The sequence below is a fragment of the Nematostella vectensis genome, chromosome 5, assembly GCF_932526225.1.
Source record: "Nematostella vectensis chromosome 5, jaNemVect1.1, whole genome shotgun sequence".
NCBI classification, from domain to species: domain Eukaryota; kingdom Metazoa; phylum Cnidaria; class Anthozoa; order Actiniaria; family Edwardsiidae; genus Nematostella; species Nematostella vectensis.
In genome coordinates, this window is record NC_064038.1 from 14,269,887 (window position 1) to 14,296,575 (window position 26,689).

The following is a 26,689-nucleotide window of genomic DNA, read 5'->3' on the forward strand; positions in this document are numbered from 1 at the left end:
AGGCTATAGAGCTTTTCTAACAAGGCTATAGATCTATCTCAACCCTAAACCAACTATAAAAGGACACACTCACTAAAAATCTTAGCATGGGAAGGTTGTGCCCGGCTTTGTGTGCTAAGCAAGAGCAAAATCTCTCATCCCATCTCAAAAGGGCTCATAGAATGGACGGGGAATAAAGAAAATTCTGGCTTCAGCAGGAGATATCCTCTCGCCATAAACATATGGTGCCAAACAGAGATGTAAAAGAAAACTGTGGGCCTTTTTCAACTCCAACACCCATTTATCTGTCAGGTTGTGGGGATGACCGGGAGTGGCAAAACGGTCTGGGTTCAGAAACTTTTAGAGCATGCGCAACAAACAATTTCACCCCCTCCTCAACGAATCTTGGGTGTTACTCCCAGTGGCAACCCGCCTATACAGCCCTATCCCTGTCTGTGCCGGGTATAGAGTTTGTCAATGGAATCCCAGCTCAGTTAGAAACTGACTCTTATTTTGATGTCAACGTACGAAACCTCATCATCATCGTTATAGAAACCTATCTGTCATCTATATCGTCCAAAACCTATTCCACCAAGGCAGGGTCAGCCGCAACATATCGTTGAATAGTCAGTACTTGGTACTGTTTAAAAATCCTAGAGACCAAAGTCCCAACCTTGGCTAAACAAATGTACCCACGACATACAAGCTATTTCCTAGATAAATATGAAGAAATCAATCAATCAATCAATCGTTTTTGATAACCAATTGCAATCGTAACTGAATTACTGGTTGTCAGCAACAAATAGCAGCTACTAATAATAACAACACAATATTTATTGATACTTTACAGTAATAAAGTTGTTAAACCTATCGGTTCTGCCCAGGGTGGCGTGGCACGACTGTGAACCTGATCTAAGCTTATACTTGTGGTCTGTCACCACCGGCTTCTTGAAGATCCCAGACAGAAGACCTCGGGCTTTACAGCTATGAACAAAGTTGTGGCAGGCCACCTCTCTTCGAGTGCACAGTGGTTCGAGACTCGTACGGAGTAGGGCATCCCTGTAGGCCACACCAGGGAAGATAATGCGCATGGCCTTCCTCTGCGCAGACTCAAGCAGCTCACTGAGGTAATTCGGCAGGGCAGCCCATACTGAGGAGGCGTACTCAAGAGTGAAGCATACTTTAGAGCAGTACACTGTGATTAGGTCTTCGGAGGCGAGACCGCTCTTCTTCAGCACCCGAAGGCCGTAGAGACACTTCATTGCTTTATTGAATATGGTGTTGCAATGTAAATTCCATGACAGATCATCCGAGATGGAAACATGGATGGAAACCGTTAGAAGACCTTATGGGTACCTTTTTGTGGATCTGAAACCCGCAACGAGCGACCAATGCAGACTGCGTACAAACGTTCTCCCCGGTGAAACGGCAATCGAAGCAGAAAACGAGAAGGATTTTGAACACGAGGTCTTAAAATTTCTTCTTTATCGAAACATGGAAGTTTCCCCCGAAGAACAGCACATTAGAGAGTTGAAAGACAAGATGAATAAGACCCTCTACAATAAAAATATAGGGAAAAGCGAAAAAGTCACCAGATACACACAGCTTCAGGATGATTTACTACTAATGAAGCACCAAACACATCACGACCATTCCGTAGAGCAACCTAGGTCCCCTATTCTACCAAGTACGCCTCTAGTGGTCGCACCCTCTGAGCCAGCTACCATTCCATATTTTGCAAGAACGGAACAACAGCCTGGTCCTTCCATATCACCATTCCCAACATGGCCAGGACCCTTGGAATATAGGCCCGAGGAACTGACCAAAGAACAAGCTATGAACCAACCTATGGTGGAAAAACTCAAACGTCAGTATAGGCTTCCATCGAGAAATATTCCACTTTTCCCGAGTTTCAGGGCACCATTCCCATCATTGCCTGGACCCTTGAAATATACACCCGATGAACCCTCAAGTCCAGTAAAAACGGTTACATTTAAAAGCATTTTGGACGATGACGCTCACAAGGCAGTTAGGGTCTATGATCGAAAAACTCAAACGTCGATATAGGCTTCGATCGGGAAACATTCCACTGTCCCCGAGTTTCAGGGTGGTTTTAGAATAGAATGGGTTCATAGCTCGCGTTTAGCAAAACAAAGCACAGAGGGATTTTTTTTTTGTAGTCTCTATTCTACCCAATTTGGATTAAAAAAAAAAATCATACTAAACATGGTGTATCTCCGCTTTTTTGTCGATCCCTCTTACGCAAAATGTAAGCATGCTGTAAGATAAATATACTACCCGCAACACGTATCATCCAAGTGATCATCCAAGCGATTTATTGACTGTGGTATTAGGGCCTGCCTACTTAGAGCTACCTATAGCCCATTTAAATAGCGTATACCCTATAGGGTCGTATTAGAATAGTAAATATAAGTTTACTTTTTTTTCTTTTTTTTATGAAGACATTTTTTAGGATGTGATATACTTTTTCTTGCCTGGGTATATGTGATATGCTTAATAACCTCAAAATGTTCCACGCGTCTATTGTTATTGAAACTAATGATAGCGAAGCTCCATACCTAATATAAGAAAAAGTGGTATATAAAACAAATATGGTAACACATATTGGTAACCCACCGACTCGAGTTTTCGTGACGCGATGTCCGTTCGTCCTTTAAAAGCATCGTATGACAACCAAACTTGGCAGTTGTCATGTATGTGTCAAGGGAAGTGCAAAACTACGGTCATGTGAGACTGGTGACGTCATCGTTGACGTCAATGGAAGAAAAAATTTGCTAACGTCATCAAAATAAAAAAATATTTATATTTCACGAAGGAAACATCATATGGCAACCAAACTTGGCAGGTTTTATGAAGGTGTCAAGGGGGATGCAACAATATGGCAACTTGTTGTATGACGTCATCGATGACGTCACTTCAAGCAAAAACCGTGATTAAAAGCAAAAACATCCATATCTCTTGAAAAAAACATTTCACAACCAAACTCGGCAGGTGTCATGTTTGTGTCACGGGGGGTGCAAAAATATGGTTAGCTGATTTGTGACGTCATCGAGGACGTCACTAAAAGCAAAACTATTCCGATTTTATTAAGAACAAAAATAACCATATCTCATAAACAAAACATCATGACAACCAATCTTGGTATGTGTCATAAAGGTGTCAACAGGTGCACCAATATGGTCACGTGATTGTGACGTCATCAATGGCGTAACAAGAAGCAAAAATATGCCGACGTCATCTAATAAAAAATATATTTATTTTTCATTGAAGAAACATCGTGTGACAACAAAACTCGGTAGGTGTGATGAATGTTTCAAGTGGGGTGCAGTGAGATGGTCACGCGACGTCATTCATGTGACATCATCGCCGAAACATCGTATGACAACTAAATTTGTTATGTGTCATGTAGATGTTGGAGAAGGGGGTATAACAAGTTTGTCGCGTGAAATCGTTGACTTCGTCAAAAACAGAAATAATAATAATGTTTAATATTTTTTTTAATTATTAAGCGAAAATAAGAAAAGATTTTGTCGTTTGGAGCTCCGCTTTTTGGCAGTGCCTAAATCTATGTATTAATCCTTTCGTAAACAATAATTTTCGGTGTTATCGAAAACAAAGCCTCATATTGACGCTTATGCGACATAACCGTCATTATGAGACTAGATTTAACTTGCACCTCCCATTCTTTTTTTCTATTGTTCATCAATCCTCCTTGCACCTCCTGTTCCATTGTTCTCACTCCTCCTTTCACCTCCCGTTCTATTGTTCATACTCCTCCTTGCACCTCCTGTTCTATTGTTCTATTGTTCCTACTCTTTCTTGCATCTCCTGTTCTATTGTTCCTACTCCTCCTTGCACCTCCTGTTCTATTGTTCCTACTGCTCCTTGCACCTCCTGTTCTATTATTCCTACTCCTCCTTGCACCTCCTGTTCTATTGTTTTCACTCCTCCTACTTTTTCTATTGTCTCGACTCCTCCCAACTTTTCAGGTCGAAAACACCCTATATTACTATTAATGTGTACTATTTTCTTAGATCTGTTACTCATGTTCGCCAGGATGACACAGACGAGTTCGATCAGCTCTGCGCATGTTAAAGCCGAGATTCCAATCCACATCCCCATCTGACCCCCGATATCCGATAGCAGGCTCATGAACTAGAGAGAAAAAAAAAAGCAAGGATTCTCATTAGAAGCAGGCAGGCAGGCAGGCAGGTTTGATATGACCATACCGTGTATGCTAACGTCTCCTGAACTAGTAAGTAGTCAAGCTCCCCGTAGTACACATGGACTTGTGCAATGTTGTCACTAAACAAAAACAATGTAAAGTATAAAGCATTACATTATTGACACATGCGGGCGTATCTCATAGTCAAAAAATTATGAGGAACAATGGAATACAACTATCATGTAAAAAAGATACTCCGCCCTTGCTAATAGATCGGGTTAGACTTGGAACTATGTCCGAAGATTGCCTCATTTAGCCCTCGTATGTAAGTGAAATTACATGTTTTGCTTCTCAAAGAAGAGAATTGTGTTTTTTAAGGATTTTGCATTAAAACGATCTAATTGCCCTTTTCTATACAACATGTTCATATAACACTAGCTAAACAAGTCTCAGTAGATTTACTTAATCTAAAACCACTTTCAGTATGCCCATTTCAGACCCCAATCTAGCCCAAGTTAGTCGTTGTTTATCAGTTTTCAATATTATGATGCACATTGAAAGAGCTAAACAGGCTACAATAGGTTTACTGTGAACTAACAACAAGCCAGGTAAAATATTGACCTGTTGACAAAGGATTATGATTATGAGCTTGTTATTTTATTTAGAAATGCAACTCTTAAAAAATAGGCATATTTAGCCACCAACAGCAAGGAAACGAGGTGGAATAAGCCCAATTTTGGTATAGAATCTTGACTCGACATGATGAAGATCTTATTTTAAAAGTATATAGAGAATCTCGTCATAACTTCAATTTCACAGAAATAACTTTAATTCGGGACGCACAGGGCCGTAGCTGGCGGGTGAGGGGTAACAATGGGTTGATCCACACACATCTTCTTGAGTCGGGATTTCATCAGCTTTTTTTTAAAAAAAAAAAAAGGCTTCCTCCTCCCCCACACTTAAATACAAGAAGGGTTCAGGCTACGCATCCCCCCCCCCCCCCCCCCTGTTTCGATCAAGTAGTACTCACAACATTTCTTCCTTTGTCATGTTGATACCGTATTCCGTCTGTAGGGTCTTTAACACTGTTTTCTGTTAAACAAACTCCTCCGTTAACTTCCCCGCAGAATCGACAAGCCTAGACGCACTATCCAACATACGCATCCAACGTCCCAAGTGTACATATGGTCAATGCGAGACTAGGGCGAGCACGCGTGAGTGCCTGTGGTATTTTGGATAGGCCTCAGGAACCAAGTGAAAAACGATTCTAAATGGCTGTTACTAAAGACGAATAAACTCTCTGCGAGTCTGTGTGACGATTCTCTGCGAATCTTTGTGAATTCTCGGTGTAAAAGCCATTCCAAGAGGACACCTTGGTATTCAGCTCTGTTGTGACGCAACTCGTGTACAATACACGTGCCCCATACAATGACGCGCTAACAAACTGAGCTACGGGATTCCATAGCCCCAGTCCCTCTTGCCTCCAAGCCAACCACAGGAGTCCCGAGAGAACGCTAGGGGTTAGGCTAAACCGCCATGACTCACCTCGTATGACTTCGCTGGCCATTTCGCGGATGATATGGTCAAGTCAAAAGATACTTCCCTGCAAAACACCATATCAATAAGCTTGCTTTAAGAGTTCATCGGCAATTAACTGCAGGGCGACTTCGACTAATACAAAGTGTTGGATATACACCGCGTTTGATATATTCAGGTTGTATCTAAGCTGCGAACGGGCTTAAGCGTGATGCCAATCTCCAATGTGCGGTCCCGGATCCGTCTGTCGGCCCTTGTGTCGACTGGTGCCGATGTGTGTATAGCTAGAGTGCTCTTTTAAAGCTCACTTATCGCATCTACTTACGAACAGGATGGTGGGCACTCCCGATCACAGGAGCCGTCTTCGAATGTGTCGTAAGCTTTGTTCAGACAATCAACTGCACAAAAAGAACGTGTCGTAAGCTTTGTTCAGACAATCAACTGGACAAAAAGAGCGTGTCGTAAGCTTTGTTCAGATAATCAACTGGACAGAAAAACATGTCGTAAGCTTTGTTCAGACAATTAACTGCACAAAAAGAGCGTGTCGTAAGCTTTTTTCAGACAATCCAATGGACAAAAAGAGCGTGTCGTAAGCTTTCTTCAGACAATCAACTGCACAAAAAGAGCGTGTCGTAAGTTTTGTTCAGACAATCAACTGGACAAAAAGAGCGTGTCGTAAGCTTTGTTCAGACAATCAACTGGACAGAAAAACATGTCGTAAGCTTTGTTCAAACAATTAACTGCACAAAAAGAACGTGTCGTAAGCTTTGTTCAGACAATCCAATGGACAAAAAGAGCGTGTCGTAAGCTTTGTTCAGACAATGGACTGCACAAAAAGAACGTGTCGTAAGCTTTGTTCAGGCAATCAACTGCACAAAAGAACGTGTCGTAAGTTTTGTTCAGACAATCAACTGCACAAAAAGAACATGTCGTAAGATTTGTTCAGACAATGAACTGCACAAAAAGAACGTGTCGTAAGCTTTGTTCAGACAATCAGGTGCACAAAAAGAACATGTCGTAAGCTTTGTTCAGACAATCAAATGGACAAATAGAGCGTGTCGAAGGCTTTGTTGAGACAATCAACTGCACAGAAGAAAGTGTCGTAAGCTTTGTTTAGACATCAACTGCACAAAAAGAACATGTCGTAAGCTTTGTTCAGGCAATCAACTAGACAGAAAGAACATGTCGTAAGTTTTGTTTAGTTAAAACTGCACAAAAAGAACGTGTCGTAAGCGTTGTTCAGACAATCAGGTGCAGAAAAAGAACATGTCGTAAGCTTTGTTCAGACAATCCAATGGACAGAAAGAGCGTGTCGTAAGCTTTGTTCAGACAATGAACTACACAAAAAGAACGTGTCGTAAGCTTTGTTCAGACAATGAACTACACAAAAAGAACGTGTCGTAAGCTTTGTTCAGACAATGAACTACACAAAAAGAACGTGTCGTAAGCTTTGTTCAGACAATGAACTGCACAAAAAGAACGTGTCGTAAGCTTTGTTCAGACAATGAACTGCACAAGAAGAACGTGTCGTAAGCTTTGTTCAGACAATAAACTGCACAACAAGAACGTGTCGTAAGCTTTGTTCAGGCAATAAACTGCACAAAAGAACGTGTCGTAAGTTTTGTTCAGACAATCAACTGCACAAAAAGAACATGTCGTAAGATTTGTTCAGACAATCAGGTGCACAAAAGAAAGTGTCGTAAGCTTTATTTAGACAATCAACTGCACAAAATAATATGTCGTAAGTTTTGTTCAGACAATTGACTGCACGAAAAGAACGTGTCTTCAGCTTTTTTCAATAATCAACTGCACAAAAAACACGTGTTTTTTGGTTCAGACAATCAACTGCACAGAAATTAAAATAAAAGTTATAGCCAACTATTTAAAAGCTGGAGAGGGTTGCTTGTTGTGGGCTTGCTTCATCTTAGTGGAGGAAGGGTGGTTGTGGTGGCGGGAGGGATGATAAGGGTCAGCAGTAAGGCTAGAGGGGCTGGATAGACAGGAAACCCAAAACAACAGAAGACAAATATAGAATGCTAATGCTATAAAATACATCGTGATACCCCGCTAATCATCAGCTCGTTCTGTTGAAGACACGCCCGATTCGTAGGCCAACGTGATGAAAAACTCAAGAGTAGGTGTTGAGCATTATGTGCATGTTTTTCTTAAAATTGTCTGTTACAGCTGCCTTAAAGCCGCATTGTCACCAGTTTACTTCCGGTCGATTACCTAACAATATCCGATGATTTTTCAACATATTGAAAGTAGTGTGTCTATTGGAAGTTTCTTTGAGGATGTGATTGATAATTTAGAGCGGATGGCCTGTTAAATATCTCGGATTCTAATAGATTCTTTTGTCTTTTAACGGTTGAGGTATCCGTCGGACCTCCGGAAGTAAACTGGTGACAATGCGGCTTTAAGATTAAGTATTTGTGCGAAAGCGCAAAAAGACATCAAATTTTAAACCCACGATCGCGGCCGCGACATACGACATCATTCGCGTTTTCTTTCCAAAGAAAGAGTATACAATAACAACAAACGGCAACAGTAGGCTACCAAACAATCGATTGTTTTATGCCTCGGAATATCTTTGTGTTTTATTCAAATCACGAGCGGATAAAATCAAAAACCCAAGTCGAGGCAAATTTAAATCGCATAGAACCACGAGTCACTTTGACCCAGCCTCCCTTCCCCCATCCCCTTACTTTGGTGCTACTTAGCGTGTTGCATAATGATATATCTCACTCCTGCATATCAGGGGTGTTGTAAGATAGATATATATATAGTTTATTAGAACAGCCGCATAACCCCCCATTCCTCACACACCCCAAACACATACATACACTTACTTATTGCGTTATTTAGCCTGTTGCATAAGGAGATATTCCGTTTCTGCAACTCAGGGGTGTTGTAATTTGTACAGCCACACCTCTCAATTGTTTTCGCGTTCAGACAGGAGTACTTGCACGCCTACAAAACAGAAACGAAAGGTTACATTTCGGAATAACAGTGTTCCGCAGAGTGTGATGTCATAAAAAAATACCACCTAGAGGTCAGTCAGGCAGTGGCCCCCTAGTAGGCGAGGTGGAGGAGGGACTCTCCAGAAAAGTAGACACACGGTGTCGATCGGCTGATCTTTTAGGGTATAAAACACCACAAAATGCTATCCCTCAGGTGGGTCTAACGCTTAGGGTGTTTTTGCTGCTTTTTTGTAATGGAGTGTCCAAAGAAAAAGAGAAGTTAAAGTACCAGCTTAAGATGAAAAAGTATGCTTCATGCGAAACACCCTGATTGGTAAACATATTAATGATAGAATTGCCATCTTATGTATTCCTGTCTGCGTGAGTCAGACGTGAGTCGGGGAGGGGGGGGGGGCATTTTGGGGGGCTGTCATTAAAGGTCATTGATGAACTTAATATTTTATTCAGTTTACAATGTTTCCTACCATTGTATATCTAGTTCTATATTGTTCAGGTACCAATTTTGTCTTTATATAGATACATTTTGAGAATCCCTATCATGGTTGACAGACAAAGCTGCATGTTTGAATCAGTTGAGCAAAACGAATACTTTATGTCAAGTCCTGACACGGTGGGCTAATAAGTGGTCAAAATCGGCGCTTTCGTATTCTCGCGAGCCCGCAAAAACCAGCGGTTATCCATCCAAAAACACTCGGAATTAAAAATGGCGGCAAAGGCTGTTCGAAGGAGTTTTGTCAAAATTATTGGATTTAGAAAGGAAAACAACTAATAGTGGAAGATAAAAAACAAAGCAGCAAAAAAAATGGGCTTCTATGACAAGCTTGAGTCTCTCTGAAGAAATAATTTTGTCGGGGTTCGAGAAGAGCGACGCATATTTTCTTACCAATCTGTTGTCAAGGCTGCACAAGAGAAGTTGCAATGTGATTGTTTCTCTAGGAACGAAAATTGAGGCCCAATGGAACAGATCCCCGAGGAAGGAGTCTCTGGAAGATTTCCTTAGAAGGATAAAGTCTGTGAGCATGTAAATTTTTTTTTTATTATTCTATCGTTTTTTAAAGCATTTATGCTCTGTGGATTCTAGCTTCAATTTTTACCAAAAGGTCCATGGTGATATTTGTAATAGAATACCTGTTATTTATTAAATAATATGTCTTACATGATGTTTTTTTGCTAATTGATCTACATGTAACTGTTTTCCAAACATCGGTACTGTATATTTCAAACCCCTTAACATATTTTAATAACAACCTTGTACTATACAATTCGAGCATCACTCCCTTTTGAACAATTTATAAAATGCTAAATTCCTATCCCAAGCATCTCATTATGACTGGGCAAGAAAGTAATTTTTATCTTGCCTTTATCTTTTCTCTAAAAAATATATTCCTAAGCAAAAATAGTAGTATTAGAATTGTCTTTTAAATCCACTTACTCTTTTGCAGCTTGAAGCAGTCATAAAAATCCTTGATACATGAGTCCACCTTTTTCATGAAATCCTTCCAAGCTACTTGGCTTGTACTGGTGTATTTCATTAACAACTGTACAAGGGTTTAGAATACCTGTTATTGTCTGAGTGGAATCTATGATTTCTCTATTTTTATTATTCTGGATTGCTTTTACTTAAAAAAGCTTTATTTTTACTTGCTATTCCAAGTCCTTGTTAGCCGTCTTTCTCTTCTATGCCTTATCTTGTGAATCCCATAAAAGGTGATAACTCTAGTTCATGATCCCCAAAGAACTATATCAACCAAAATATATTCAACTATATCAATTAAAAAATTATATGCCCCTAGATTTTCCGAGTATTTATTAATTAAGAGTTGTGAGACTTGATTGATAGTTATTGGTGCCCTATACAGTGAGTACAGGAGAGCTTGCTTTAATTTTACAGCAGCAAAACTTTATTATTGAGTTATTTATCAATAAAAGAAGAGTTAGAAACGAAACTTCTATCTCCTACTATATAAATCACTAAGAGCAATAGAAAGCAAGGCAAAAACAAACTTAGTGTAAACTAATCCTCTTTTGAATCCTGGGGGTTTTTGTTTACCCGACTCTCAAAATCATAAGAAGGAACCACAAATTACCAAAAAGTGATAGAGGATGGCATAGCCACAGGTGAACATAGTTTTCCTTACATGTCCTAAAATCAGTTTTGGTTTGTTATGAACAAACACATCATTTACATAACCATTGATGCAATGTCAAAGTATTTTGTGCAGCTGTCCTTACTGTCAGACTAGGCTAAGACTAAGGACCGCTGTGGTAAAGACCATAGTCTAGTGGAAATAGAAACAGAATCTTTGAGACTGAGGAGGTGTTAAAGTGCTTCAAGAAACTGATGACAATTTTTTAGGATGTTCCTGATAACGTAAGTGATGCATGTCCTTTTTGTTTTTGTCTACACATTAGTCTACTCAACTGATTTGACAAATTCCTAGTCTAGCTTCTAGAGCAGCTGTGCAGTAGCTGCTACCAAGTACTCATATATTTTTTTATGCAAAGGAATCTTTTTAGATAAAGAGGGGGAGGTCAAGCATGCCTACCTGCCAAGTTCTCCATACAGTAGGTCACTCAAGAAATAGGAGTAAAGTAAAGGGCATCCTTTTTCCATATTCCACATTCCAAAAGTTAAATTAAAACCTAAGGAAAAACCTACAAGCAAGTGTCATCCAGCCTTCAGATGATATTCTACAACTACATTCTGTGAAGGGTCCAGCCCTAAGAGCAAACTCAATCCAGGAATATCGTTTGTTTTGAATTAGTTGTGCTGATTTAGGATGGAAGAGTTAACAAGAACATAGCTTAAGTAAACAAATTTCCCTCTGTTCAGGTTTTAGCGGGTGAAGTACAAAAAACACTCAAATAACAAAATAAGAATTTATGAATATATGAAATAGAGTGGGCCTACGGTTGAACAATTGGGAACCACGGCAAAGTGGGCTGAGAATTACGCTTGCTCTGACTTTGAAAGCTAATAACTTCACAAAAACCAAACTAAAGTCGATGGATTTTATAGAACGTTTACTTGAATCTATATTAAACATTTTGTTCTTTCAGGATTTTTAAATCAATGAAAATCAAAAAAGAAAATGGTACTCATTCAATCCTTGCGGATTCGTCCTGACATCACATCTTCGAGAAACGCTGGACGCGCGCGAAAATTTATCCCTTCAAAGCAGAGATTAACAGTCGCCATGTTGTCCTTTGGCTGAGAAATTTCCGGAAAGACAGATCAATAGTTACTCGATCCTCTGCCGAAATACTATCGGCCAAAAATCTCATTTAGATATCAAATCGATACTCATTCGCTCGATCCCCGTTATACGCTCGAACCATCTCATTTTTCGACTAGATGCGAAATAGAGAACCTCACAAAAACTTTAATAACTTGAAAAGCTTTAGGTTAGACGAGCTGATTTTCAAGACATATACACAGAGAAGCATAACAAAGAAAATGTTCATGAAAGTTTTGTTTGTTTGTCTGATTTGATAGGTTTTTTTTTCGTGTTTTTACAGAGGACGCTCGAGTAGATATCCCACTCGCCAGAAAATTCTGATCGATTGACAATCATACGCTCGAGAGTTTTGTCAGTTTCTGAAAAACAGAGGACTTACGGGGAAAAAAAGAGGTTCTCATGAGAAAGACAATGAAATTTTCTTTTGAATCCTGGATTTTTATTAACATCAGATACAATATTTGTGCTGCTTTGGTGGTCTGATTTCAGCGCTCGCGCCAATCGGCAGTGCATTGTTTACAGAACGCGCCTTTGGTTACCGTGGAAGTGAAATGCATTCGAAAGTGGGGAAATCTGCCGTCATTTGAAAGCGCCGATTTCGTGCGCCCGCGAGCCCATCGTGTGAAGACAATTCTGAGCGCAGCGCTTGGCGGTGGCCTCAATCTCATTGTTGATACGTGGCCACCAAATGTATTACCGTGCTACTCCCTTCATCTTCACAATACCGATGTGACCCTCATGTAGTATGTCAAGAACTCGCCGCCGAAGCTTGGGTGGCACCACCACACTGTTACCCCACATGATGATGACACCATCGCTGCAGTCGTGCTGCCGTGGTAACTGGAACTGCCTTTCCGAGATCCATGATATACTTAAGAGGCTTGTGATCCGTAATCAACTTGAACTTCCGCCCCTCTAGGTACATCTGAAACTTCCGCACGCCCCAGTACAAACTCATAGACACTTTTTCAATTTGAGCATATTTTTTCTCTGTCTTGCTCAATGACGGGATGCGTATGCAATTGATCTTTTACTGCCATCTGCTAAAACATGTTACAGGACCGCCCCTAGCCCATAAGATGAACTGTCGCAGACGAGGATCAACGGTAAGGGTAAGTCTGGGTTAAAGTGTGTAAGGACACGCTCCTCCGACAGCATGCCCTTGACCTTCCTGAAATTCTGCTCCTGTTGAACACCCCAGACCCACGACACGCCCTTCTGTAGTAGCTGGTGTAAGGGTTCTAGGTGAGTTGCCAAATCAGGCAAGAATCGTGAGTAGTACTGTACCATTCCTAAGAATGAGCGCACCTGTCCAACATTCTCTGGGTTGGGGAGTTGTGTCATAGCTTCAGTCTTGGTCTTGGACTAATGGAGACCATCCGCAGAGATTATGTGACCCAAGTATTCCACTGAATCACACATGAATGTGCACTTCTTTCTGTTGACCCTAAGGCCAAAGTCCTCCAGCCCAAAACCTTTTCCAGAGTGGAGATATGCTCTCCCGGGCTGGAGCCTGTAATGATTATATCGTCAAGGTAACACTGCACGTGTGGTATACCTTGTAGGACCTGGTCCATCGCCCGCTTCCAGATTGCTGGAGCTGAGGGGATGCCATATGCAAGTCGCTGATACTGATAGAGGCCGCGTGTTGTATTTATCGTCAAATACCGCTTGGCGTCTTCTTCCAGCTCCATCTGAAAATATGCTTGCCTCAAGTCTAGTGTACAGAACTTTTTCCCCCCACTTGAGCTAGCATATATCTCCTCGATGCGTGGCAGTGGATACTCGTCCACTCGCAATTGGGGATTGACTGTGACCTTTTAAAAAGTCTCCACAGACCCGCACCTATGTCCTTCTTGAATGGCGTTACAATTGGGGCCGCCCAGTCACAGTGGTCCACCTTCTTAATTATTCCTTGCGCTTCTAAAGCTTCCAAACCACGCTCCACAGCAGGCATCCGGGCCAGCGCAACAGGGCGAGCCTCGAAAAACTTAGAAACAACATCGTCTTTCAACTGGATACTAGCCCTGATGCCCTTAAGTGTTCAAGGTCTTCCTTGAAAACTGAAGCATTGCTGCTAAGTACATCCTCTAAATTCTTGCTTGCGGATAGATTAAACAAGGGCCAGTTCAGGGTGGTTGAATGTAGCCGCTCCCTGCCGAACAGGGTGGGTCCATTCCCGGGAATGACATATAAGGGAAGGGAAGTATCTTGGTTTCCGTAGCGCACTTTGACTGTTATGGCTCCAAGCGGAACTAAGTTATCTCCTGTGTAGGTATGTAGTTTTAGATCAGTATGTTCCAGGGGCACATGACGCAAACATTCGCGGTATTTGGCCTCGCTTATAACTGAGACAGCAGCCCCAGTATCCAGTCCATTTGTAACCCAATCCCTTCTACCAATATGTCGACACTGAAGGGTTTCCTAGAAGCCCACTTCATACAATTCATGCCACCCATCGTCACCCTCTGTTTCCTCTCTCCCACAGTTTTCGTTCATAACCTTGAACCCCTGTATGGGTTGCCTGTGGTTTCTCATTAGGCTTGACCTGCCGGCATGCTCTCTTGATGTGCCCTATTTTGCCATAGGAGAAACACTTGGATTGACTGAAAACGCAGGACCGCGGGTCGTGCTTCCCGTTACAGCGGTAACATTTCGAAACTGTAGCACTCTGGGGTGGTTTGCTAGGGTTCCCTGTGGTATCTCCATCTCGAAAATTTGCTTTTGGCCATTATTTCCCTCCAGTTTATTTACCTCGGAATGGAACACTTCCGTCCTAAATGCCAAGACATCTTTATTTGCCTGTTCGACCGCCTGGCACTTTCGCACAGCATTTTCAAAGTTCAAGTCAACGAGTTTCTCTTTCAGTAGTTCTCTCAACATCTTGTCGTCTCTAATTCCAGACACTAACCTGTCTCGCAATTTTTCGCTTCTTACTTCATCGGAAAACTTGCAATCTCCAGCCAAGTGCTTCAGCGTAGCCACGTACTCGCTTACGGACTCCTCTGGTTTGCGATAACGGTTTTTGAACTCGTATCGCGCCACAAGGGCAGACTTCTCTGGCTTCGTGTGTTCTTTTAGTGTTTTCAAAATAACATCATACGTTATCGTGTCGTCCTTCGGTTTCGAAGGCTGTACCAAATCCTTCAAGAGTTGGAACGTATCGGGATTCAGATTAGCTAAAACAATTGCTTTCTTGGTCTTCTCTTCCGTTGTTCGCAATGAAATAAAAATCCAACTGTTCAGTGTACTCCCAGTCGCCGCCCGGGTGAAACTTGTTTACCTTAACCGAATGTCGCCGTGTCTCCCATCTCTGACTCAATTTTTAGGGTTTCTCTTGTTCTATTTCGACCAAATCCTTTCCCTCATCGCTTAAGAACATGTTCCAGATGCTCGTCGCCAATTGTCAAGTCTTGAAGACACAATTCTGAGCGCTAATCTAAACACAACACTGAGCTTTTACTTTCAAGAACAGAGCTCGACAAGTTCGGCGCGCTCTCCCGGGCAAGCACGCTATCTCTATGGTAACATCAATCAATGAACAATGCATAACATCTCAAAAAGGTTACGAAAGACTCAAATGTCTTTGTTAACGTCGTCGACGACGTACGTTTTCTAGCGAAACCGGTATTCGTTTATCTCTGTGCCACTCTTAAACAAGCGAAAGTGAAGATTCATACTTAAATTTAATAGGACAAAATTACCATGCTAGCTGATCTATAATTTAGTAAAGGTTACATATAGCTCTCAACTCTTTGTTGTTTTAAAAGAGACATAATTATTGTATATAAAAATGTGGAGGTGGTGGTGGTGGTGGTGGTGGTGGGGGGGGGGGGTTGCAAATTTCGGGGCGTCCTGTCTAGGGGGGGTTACGATTTTTGGGCTTAGATTTGAGGGGAGGAGGCAAAATTTTTGAGCCCAGAGTTTTGCAAAATCGCCCTCCCCCCCCCCCCCCCCCCCAGTAACTAATGACCGCTCCCTAACTATGTCTCGCTTGAATCTTTCTTGGCATCTGTTTTACACCGAAGGGGCATAGTAAGAGCATGTGATGTAGCAAGTGCTTATTTAGTACTTACCATTTTTGAATATCTCATGTTGTAGCCGAAAAACAAGTTCTTGTCAGACATTTCGTTACTGTTTTCGCAGCTCCTATTCTTGAATGGGTCGATACGCCTTGTCTGTAACTGAAAAGGCGGGCCCATTTTGTTAAAAAAAGAAAATAAATAAAAAAGGGGTTAAAATTTCCACTCGACGCGGTGCCCCATGCGTAACACCACCCTTAGAATAAATGAACTAATTCAATCAAAAAAATTGTAGAATAATTAAAGTTCACAATGAAGCGAAGAATAGTTTAAAATAGAGAATTATATGCGAAAAAAGGAAATATCGTTTTGTTGTAGGTTTTAAAACAGCGCGCGCTTGTGAGAATGTCGCCATTTATGATTGCGAATGCAGCGCGCGCTCAATGCAAAAAAAACAATTCATAGACTACAAAATATCCGCTAAATTTTGCAGATTTGTTTCCTGAAGTTAAATAATCATTACCAGGTTAAGATATAAAGATGACGGTAAAACTTGTAACCACACAACGATCTTTAGCCTTTAGCGTGCGGATATATTTTCTCATGTAATTTGTGTGACATCTCGATCTACGTCACAAATGACTGGCCCCGGGCCCTTCAGTTCACGGCCTCTTTTCCGAAGGTTGAACAAAATACCTCAATACTATAGATTTGAGTTATTCGCGCGTTTTATAGGGTCCATACGAACCACATACCTTTTGGAAGATGAAAAAATAAAAATAAATATAAAAAAGACCAAATCTATCAACTCTAAAAGGTTATATGGACTTTAAGTGATATGCACGTACTTGAGTCCACACGTTCAATGTGGTGAAAAAACGGTCGAGGGAAATGGTTTTAAGGGTGTATAGGAGCGCATTATTAAAGGTTAACACATTATCGCCTTGCAATATAGATTTACAGATAAAAGGTATTGGCCCGGTTGTAGCTTCTTTATAAGTGACATTTGACATAAACAAGGTCCCCTTTTCTAGTGATCGAGGGTGACTTCTAGTTTATTTACCTTGGTCATTTGTGTACCTGTAGTCCGACAGGACATGATTTCTAATACCCTGTACTTTGAGCTTCACTAACCTTTGTCATTTGTATTTCCGTAGATTGACCGGGCATGATTCTAATGCCCTGTTGTCCGGGGAAGGGTAAGACCCCTTGGTCACTGATGGACACCTTTATCCCAGCAACCTCAGTAATTCCTTCCAAATACTCGTTTTGTTCGATGTTCAGTTGCAAAGTCAACCCTAAATGAAAGACTTTCATCAGTTGCATAGTCAGGCTTTAATAAAATACTTTCAGTTGTAGGGTCATCCCTAAATAAAAGACTTTCAGTTACACGAGTAAGCCCTGAATAAAAAAACTTTCAGTTTCAGGAGTAAGCCCTAAATAAAAGACTTTCAGTCACAGGAGTAAGCCCTGAATAAAAAACTTTCAGTTACAGGAGTAAGCCCTAAATAAAAGACTTCCAATTACAGTAGTATGCCCTAAATAAAAGACTTTCAGTTACAGGAGTAAGCCCTAAATAAAAGACTTTCAGTTACAGGAGTAAGCCCTAAATAAAGACTTTCACTTACAGGAGTAAGCCCTAAATGAAATACTTTCAGTTACAGGAGTAAGCCCTAAATGAAAGACTTTCAGTTACAGTAGTAAGCCCTAAATAAAAGACTTTCATTTACAGGAGTAAGCCCTAAATAAAAAACTTTCAGTTACAAAGTAAGCCCTAAATGAAAGACTTTCAGTTACAGAGTAAGCCCTAAATGAAAAACTTTCAGTTACAGAGTAAGCCCTAAATGAAAGACTTTCAGTTACAGAGTAAGCCCTAAATGAAAAACTTTCAGTTGCAGAGTAAGCCCTAAAAAAGACTTTCAGTTACAGAGTAAGTACTAAATAAAAAAAGCTTTAGTTGCGGAGTCAGCCCTAGATGAAGGACTTTCAGTTGCATTCAACCAAATGTGAAAAGGATTGTATTTGACTAAATCAAGAAATGACCCACATTTTGGTTCCCAAAAAGATAGGAATAGACCTAATTTTTAACAAATCCATTTACCAGATATTTTTACCTACTCTCAATATCTCACCATTCGACTCTCCTGGTATGGATGACGAATACGGATCAACCTTTTCGCCATTGTGTGTTTGAGCAGAGTTAAACATGTAACAGTTTCCAAAATTATCGTTCCAGATTTGTGTCCAAGATGTAGGTATAGTTGGGTCGTTGGAATTTCTATAATTCAATAATAATCCAATATTATCAATAAGAGAACTGGTACGAAAATGTTTCATTCGTACTAAACAAATAAATCTTACTCCTCCCCCCCCCCCCCTCGCCCCTTCACCTTCCATAGGTGGATTAAGGATTTTTGAAACGGGAAAACAGATAGTTTCAGCTGCTCCTGAAAAGGTTTTCCACCCAAAGCACATTTGCAGTATAAAGAATGTCATAAGATATAATTATTTATCACATCCCGAGTCCACCAATTGCACCGATACCTGCAATTTACACCATTGAAATTACACGAGAGAAGTATGTCCTCAAGTTGATGTGCAGCGGACACGAGTTCCCTGTAGTTATCGTGAGTCGTCACGGCGTGTAAAATTTCAATCTTTTTCGTTTCTTCGAAGGAAAGATCTTGGGGATCAACAAACGCATTTCTTGAATTGCTGGACTTTCTTGAACTTGTTTCTAATAATAAAATATAATAGGTATTAGATTTAACAAGTAAGTAGATATGGGTTATATAAGTTCCTGTACTTGCAAAATGGGGAACGGGATTTGTTAATATTTGAGGCCGGGAAGCGAAGTCTGTTCTATCGCATCATAACATCAAGCTCACTTTTTGTAATGTTGATGATTTCGTCGAATTTTGTCCGTAGTTTGGGAGGCAACCGGCTCGCTCGCAGTACGTTCATGTTGCATATGGTCACTACCGGAAAATCGAGTTTCTGTGACAGAATAGAATTATCATTAGTACCTCGGTGTATTAGTGCTTATTACATAAGGAATAGATGGCCGAGAGTATCTACGTACCCACCTGATGCGCCTTACATGCGACCATGACAACCAATCATAGTAGAGATACGAGGAAATTTAAAGCCGCATTGTCACCAGTTTACTTCCGGTCAATAAGGTAACAATCCCCGATGATTTTTAACTTTTAATTTAACTTAAATTTTAAAAGCAGCGTGTCTATCAGAATTTTTTTCAGGTTGTGACAGATAATTTAGAGCGGATGGCCAGTTAAATAGTGCGGATTCTTTTGTCTCTTGTCGGTTGAGGTTTCCTTTCGGCCCTCCGGAACTGGTGACAACGACGACGGCAACACGAACCGCAACGGCAGCAAACAATGGAAAACTCAAAGAGCCAGACCTGAAATGCACTCTGAAATGGATTTTGCCTGATATACTTCAGCCGTTTTTTTTTAATGTGACAACTTTAAGTTTCACGGTTTAGTGAGGGCGGGGTCGTGTGCGCTGAAAACTATATTATCCTTCTTCGCTATGTTAAAGAAAAAATGGGCACAAGGCATTAAATATTTTTTTTTCGAAACTCGTTCTCCCTGCAGTCGCCGTTGTAATTGCTTAAATTCCCTACTTGACATACAGTTTACAACCATGAGCGTGGGTTGGTAAATCCACGCAAACAATCCCCCCCCCCCTGGATCAGCCACTGCTGAGAATTTATTTCTTGAATTTAGAGAATAGGGGGAACGTTTACGGTACCTGGGCATGTTTCAGCTGTGTTCTTGTCTTGATTGGTTTGCTGTTGTATTGATTGACAAGGCCCACCAATTGCCACGCAAACACGCAGTAAGCCGCAAGACAAAACATCACCCAGTAGATTCGCCATTTTGAGCCAGCGGTCGCGCCTAGTTGCCCAAAGCCATGCGCAGTAGTCTCTTGAAGGAACTGATTAATTTGTTCCAAAGCCGTCTCCGTAGGGTCTGTGTTACGCAGCATTTCTTTATTGCATGGCAGTTTCAACATACATCAGCTAGGTTATTTATGGCCATCTATGGGGAAAGATGTACAATGATTTAACATTTCTTGCGCGCAGAATTCCTTGCGCACGGGAAGAATGTCGTATGCAAAATCTTTAGAAATATACAGTCTGGAACTAATTATTAAATAAAGACTTGGTATTTTCGAATTTAATTTTCGGTACCTTCACCCTTGCCATATGGTTGGGTTTTGATATTCAGCATGGAAGAGTGCAGGTAGTGAATTGGTTTAATTGCTCATTATAAATACAAGGGATGCATACGAGCTTCAACGGGATGTATCTATATACATCCTCGCATTTATAATGAGCAATTCAATTCAATTCATCAGCCCCGCTCTCCCCTGCTAAATATCAACCCTCCCCCTCCCCCCGGGGCTCTTAGCTACTTGCCTATTAATGAGGTTTGTACGTGAAATAAAGCCCTACAGAAAACAATGGAAACTGTTGATACAATGACATCCAGTGAGCCTAAATTAAGTTTGTAGCGAGGTTCCTGTAATGAATAAACGAATTTTAAATACAAGGAAACATTATTATTTGCCAAACTTTGTTCCATTTTCCATTCTCTTATCGTCAAACTTTTTTGAAATAGGTGTACATACTCAGAATTTAATAATAAGCTTACATAACATTTTATTAAACTTGGCTATTCGACCGACAGTTCAGTTGAAGACAGACAGAAACTTACATTGAAATGAATCTGTCTCGCTTATGTCACGCACGAGACTGTGATGTTAGATAGCGTTTTACAGCTTTATATCTCGCTCGGTTTTCCCTTTGTATTCTTGTTTTTAAGACTCTACATACGAGCTGCGCTCGTTCGTTTGTTTTACACAACTCGTGGATAAAAATCGTACGCGCTCACCAACCGTGAAATAACCTATAATAATTATCAAAGTGACACTGGATTTTATCTCCTACAACTGTCGGGATAGGTCTTCAATGGACTAAATACCCTAAAGTTTCCAATTTATTCAAATAAGCCAATAATTTCTAAACCAAGTGAGTTCAAAGTATCCTATATTTGTCGAGAAAGGGCAAACGATTCTAAATTAATTGAGCTATGCTGTCGGAATTGAATGTTTTTCCTTGCTTATATACACTATAAAATCGTTATCAGATTGACATTTCCTATTTTTAATAAGAAAGGGCAAGCGAATCAAAATCGAGTTTCGGTGTATGTATGGGATATGTTTAATGAATTGTATCACTTTTCTTTTTATTTGAATCTGAATTCAGATTCGCTTACCCTTTCTCGACAAATATAAAATACTTTGAACTCACTAGGGAGACAGTTTGCCGTGATATTTTCGTAAATTGAGAGCTGTAGACACGTAGAAAAATATAACTTAAAAGTGTTATTAAAATTACCATTCTCGACAAATATAGAATACATTGAAATCACTAGTAAGACAGTTTACTGGGTTATTTGAATAAATTTAAAACTGTCGGGCATTTAGTCCATCCAAGACATGTCCCGATTGTCGGGCATATAGCCACTGCGTTAAAAAAAGGGGGGAAAAGGCAAGATAAGGTTAGGAGACAAAACTAAAGTAAAATTAGAATTTCTTGTTGGCATAACTTCATTCAACAATCCCCACGGGGATGCTCAAGCGCTTAAATTGCTCCAGCGTAATGTATTCAAGGTCACTGCTTACTTGACTTCGCACACTTCTTGTAACCGAGTTAAATTTTCCTTGTTCTCTGATGATTGTATTTCTGCCCGTCAGTATACACACTGTTACCCTGGGTACCAGAGTCTCGAGCTTCGTTCGTTTACCATGCGCTGACTACTGACTGACTATGAGGAGCGCAGCGACCGCTCCTCGTAGTCTGTAAAGGACGCAAAGTAAACAAACGAAACTCGAGACTCCGATAGGGTAACGCACTGTATGTATTAGAAGCTCATGTATAAGAAATAAATGACGCCGGCACACGTGCCAAACCCCTCAACGCTTGTTGTTGTTTTTATTTATCAACTAGAAATATTTTCTATTCGCCTGAGCGTAGTGAAAGAGAAAAGAATAAATATGTTATGTTTTTGTTTTTAATACTTCTTTATCACACTAAAACTTCACACCATATAGAAAAACACAAACATTTTATCGCTTTAGTGTGAACAAATCTCACTAAGTTTTGAAACACCGGCGAGGCAAAGTATTGAAGTTTTGATACTTGCAAACTGACTCGACCTATCTACACTTTATCCTCTCAAGGCACGGATTGCTTCACTAACCTGCGAGAGTTAGATCTCGGATTCTTTACACCTGCGTGACTTGTAGTAAATTTCGTTGATTTTTCGGTCTTAAGAAGGGACTTTCATGGCGACGGTGATCTCTAAGAGCACACTTGAGAAAATGGATGGAGATGGCATTTATTACCTCTACTCTCCTCTTTTGAAATGATTTCCTTTAAATACAAAGCGAGGGGCCTTCTGTTTTTTTGATGAATAATTTAGTTACGAGGTAATTGAAATCTGTAACCAAGACAACGGCACAGTTATGTAAAGGGTAAATGTAATTGTTATGACACTTATCTTATTATTCTAAAGATTAGGAAAATAGCGAAAATGAGAACGCTGTTCGTAATTTTATTACGTATTTTAATTTTATTGGTATCGAAAAGATTCAGCAAAGATCATCCAGAAAACAAGCACTGGTCAAAAAGCGCCGGAAATGCGGGAAAATGTATCTTCGCAAAGGATATTACGGGAAAATATTGAGGTTTGCATGCAGAAGAAAATGTTTACAGCATTCTATATACCATAGGAATTAATTATTTACTATTATATAATTATCATGTTTTTGTTGGCCTTTGTGCAGCCGGAAATACAATTTAATTTTTTTTTGGTTTGGATCGGGTATTCGTACCAAGACGTAGGGGCCTAAAGTGGTGTGGTAATAAGGTGGGTGTGATCATATTGTATGGTGATGTTGGAGGGTGATGGTGAATGATGGCTTGTAAGGTAATGTAGAGTGGAGATGGTAGTAATGTAATTACGGTGAAAAGGTGGATAGGTTAGACTAGTTGGTGGTGGAGGGTGGTGAAAAGATAAAGTGGGACTATAGAATAGGTTGTGGTAGTGTGTGGTGGGTAGGTGAAAAATAAAAAAAAAAAATAAAAATAAATAATAATAATAATAATAATAATAATAATAATAATAATAATAATAATAATAATAATAATAATAATAATAATAATAATAATAATAATAATAATAATAATAATAATAATAATAATAATAATAATAATAATAATAATAATAATGATAATGATAATGATAATGATAATGATAATGATAATGATAATGATAATGATAATGATAATGATAATGATAATGATAATGATAATGATAATGATAATGATAATGATAATGATAATGATAATGATAATAATAATAATAATAATAATAATAATAATAATAATAATAATAATAATAATAATAATAAACTTGGCGCAAAGATAGCCTTTTTGGTTTGGATCGGGTATTCGTACCAAGACGTAGGGGCCTAAAGTGGTGTGGTAGTGAGGTGGGTGTAATCGTATGGTATGGTGATGTTGGAGGGTGATGGTGAGGGATGGCTAGTAAGGTAATGTGGAGTGGAGATGGTAGTAATGTAATTACGGTGGGGAGGTGGATAGGTTAGACTGGTAGGTGGTGGAGGGTGGTAGAAAGATAAAGTGGGACTTTAGAATAGGTTGTGGTAGTGTGGTTGGTAGGTGAAATAATAATAATAGTAATAATAGTAATAATAATATGGTGTGGTAGGGAGATGGTTAATGGCTGTGTTGGTGGTGAAAAATTTTTTTTCGGTACGGTGTATAGGTGAGAGTGGTGGTGAGGGGGATGTGGAGTAGATAAGGCTTTTAATTTAGCTTGATGGGTCTATGTGATTTAAAATGGTGGTGGTGCGGAGGACGGTTTAAAATATGTGAGGTTATGGTGTACATGTGGGTGATGATGTATCGTTATGATGTTAGGTGATCGTAAGGTGTTGGACTTTTTGGTTTGGGTCGGGTATGATCATGACGTATGGTAATGTTGGAGGGTGATGGTGAAGGATGGCTAGTAAGGCAATGCAGAGTGGAGATGGTAGTAATGTAATTACGGTGAAGAGGTGGATAGGTTAGACTAGTAGGTGGTGGGGGGTGGTGAAACGATAAAGTGGGACTATAGAATAGGTTGTGGTAGTGTGTGGTGGGTAGGTGAAAAAGAAAAAAATAGTAATAATATGGTGTGGTATGGAGATGGCTAATGGCTGTGTTGGTGGGGGGAAAATTGGTATGGTGTATAGGTAAGAGTGGTGGTGGGGGAGATGTGGAGTAGGTGTAGTTGTGGGAACTATTAGGTATGAAATAGTATATCATGACCGTTACTATGACAATATGGAGTATGAATCTAATGCCTAAATGATGTAAAAAATGAACAGGAAATATGTCCAAAAGGTGTACAAAAAACCACCAAAAATAATAGAATAGTTTCTATTACAGCGAAAGTAATTGTAAAATAAATTGTAGCGCAGAAATATTATAAGAAATAATATTATAAGACTAAAGAAAACAAAGAAAACTAACTTTTCTGTGTTAAGAATAGAACGGAAGTGACGTAGCACTTATGCATATTCGGTAAGTTAATTATGCGACCAAATTTAGAACGAACGAACGCTTTGACACAAGCCGATGCGTTACCATGAAATAGACAAGTTCACGTGAATGATGCGAATTTGCACGGAAAATATGTGTATTGATGGAGTAACATGAAAGACAAAGGGCTCTAACAGCGATGGCAAAAGGTTAGAGTGTTAAATGAGGTCGCACGTGTTATAGGAACGGAGATAATTGCTTGTTTAAACTCGAGTGACCTCGTGCCTGACCCGATGAGTAAATTGTAAGTGAAGAAATTCACAAAGCAGAAACTAGCTTGGAGTTGTGTATAAGAACAAAATCATTCTCCAGAAAAGAATGTAAAACAGATCTCCCCCATTCATAATGAGGTCGTACGTGTTATAGGAACGGAGATAATTGCTTGTTAAAACTCGAGTGACCTCGTGCCTGATTAGATGAATAAATTGTTAGTGAAGCAATTAACAAAGCGGAAACTAGCTTGAAGTTGTGTATCGGAACAAAATCATTCTACAGAAAAGAATGTAAAACAAATCTCAAATGATTGTAATAAACGGAGAAGTTATTCTGTCAGGTTATGTACGGGTGGTTAGGATTATGGGTTATGAGACGATCGGTTAAGGTTGTTATAAGAGATGGGGTTGATAATAAAACGACATGAGAGTTATGAATAAAGGGTTTTTTTTTGTTTAGTGGAGAAGGTAGTTAGTAAATATGGTATTATGTGGAGATTGAAACAGTTAAAATCGGAAGCTTGTGGCGAGTGTTGTGTAGCGGATGTGAAGAGGTGATGGCGGCATTAATAAAATCTGATAAAGGGGGATAATGTGAGTGTGAACAGAATGATAAGCAGGGATATTGTGAAAAGACTGTGTAGTGTTTATGAGAAAGTGTGTAGGGTGGGAAAGTAATGTGTAGGATAAGAGAAACAAAAGTGTTTGGATTGTAGGGAGGAAATGGTGAGCGGTAATGGGGAGGGTGAGGTATGTGTGGAGGTATGTATCTAATGAAGTGTGTAAATGGTATGACTGACAGGCGAAATTAAACAACAACAGAGACCGAATGAGTGTTGCGAAAACGCCGAGAAAAGATAAAAAATACTGTAGCGGTGAAAGGGGGTATTGCGGACAATGGAAATTGATGCTAGTAAAACGGCGAGAAGAAGATGAAGTAGGGGCGCGGGAGGCGACAAAGGGAGCGCGGTGAGAGTGGAGATGACGCTGAAACGTTAACAAGACAGGAAGGATAGTTTTCCCCAGATGAAGCGATAATCGGTGGTAAGAGATAAGGGGAAAAGGCAAAGGCACGAAGAAAACAACCGGCATGTATATGCAAAATGGACATAACAAAATAAACCAATAAGACAAAAGTGTGTAGGTCGTTTCAAAGAGCTCTGCGAAATGTAGAACTAAAGGCATATAACGCCAACCAAGACTTCTCATCAGGGGGCGAGGTCTATTGGTTGGTCATATACGAACCTGGAGATTAAAGCGGGGGGACTTAGGGGAAAGCTAGGGGAAAAGCGGCGATGATGGTGGGAGTAAAAAGGGGAAAAAACTAGGGAGATGATTCGTATATGAAGCGTGTTTCGAATGATAAGGCCCTCATCACCCGCCCCTACACGCTCGTTAGTAATGCCTCTAGTGAAGCGTGGTGCATGCAATTGCCAAACCTGTGTATCGCCTGGCTCCGCCTGAGTACATGGCTTGGTCTGAAAAGTAAAAAGTAGCGCGCAGGGGAATGAGGTAAAGAGAAAAAAAGGATAGAGGCTGAGCTAGGAGGGGGGAGTGTGTAGTGGATAAAATGGTGCATGTGGTGGTCCTGGCTAGTGGCTGTATGTGGTGGATTAAATGATAAATAAGTGTGGGAAATTATGCATGTAGCCCGGAAGGGGAGAGAATACGGGTGTCTTAATGTGATAGCTAGTATGTAGGATGTGTGGGAAGGAGGGTGTACATACCCGAGATGTGTATTCGCGGGGCTGAGATTGCCTGTCTTGCAGGTATTCCGTATGTAGCGAAGTGAGGGGTTATGAGGGGATTGCGCTCGTGGTTATACGGGTATTAGAT

General features: G+C 40.2%; 1 protein-coding gene across 3 annotated transcripts; it reads right to left on the reverse strand.

The window, feature by feature from the left end:
• Positions 1 to 795: 795 nt before the first annotated feature.
• On the reverse strand, positions 796 to 26,637 carry LOC116613566 (amiloride-sensitive sodium channel subunit alpha). Of its 3 annotated transcripts, XM_048727803.1 has the most exons (14): positions 26,581 to 26,637; positions 26,293 to 26,331; positions 19,718 to 20,007; positions 18,832 to 18,940; positions 18,488 to 18,680; positions 18,076 to 18,221; positions 17,078 to 17,241; positions 15,998 to 16,105; positions 8,551 to 8,671; positions 6,027 to 6,099; positions 5,711 to 5,768; positions 5,196 to 5,257; positions 4,230 to 4,305; positions 796 to 4,155 (listed from the first exon to the last, which is right to left on the reverse strand). In XM_048727803.1, exons 3-14 carry the CDS (start codon positions 19,979 to 19,981, stop codon positions 3,793 to 3,795), a joined length of 1,737 nt encoding a protein of 578 aa, XP_048583760.1. In that variant the 5' UTR covers positions 19,982 to 20,007; positions 26,293 to 26,331; positions 26,581 to 26,637; the 3' UTR covers positions 796 to 3,792. The 3 variants fall into 3 exon arrangements, with proteins under 3 accessions (XP_048583760.1, XP_032230014.2, XP_032230013.2); XM_032374123.2 differs by lacking the exons at positions 26,293 to 26,331; positions 26,581 to 26,637 and adding an exon at positions 22,234 to 22,444; XM_032374122.2 differs by lacking the exons at positions 26,293 to 26,331; positions 26,581 to 26,637 and adding an exon at positions 21,656 to 21,845.
• Positions 26,638 to 26,689: the final 52 nt, after the last annotated feature.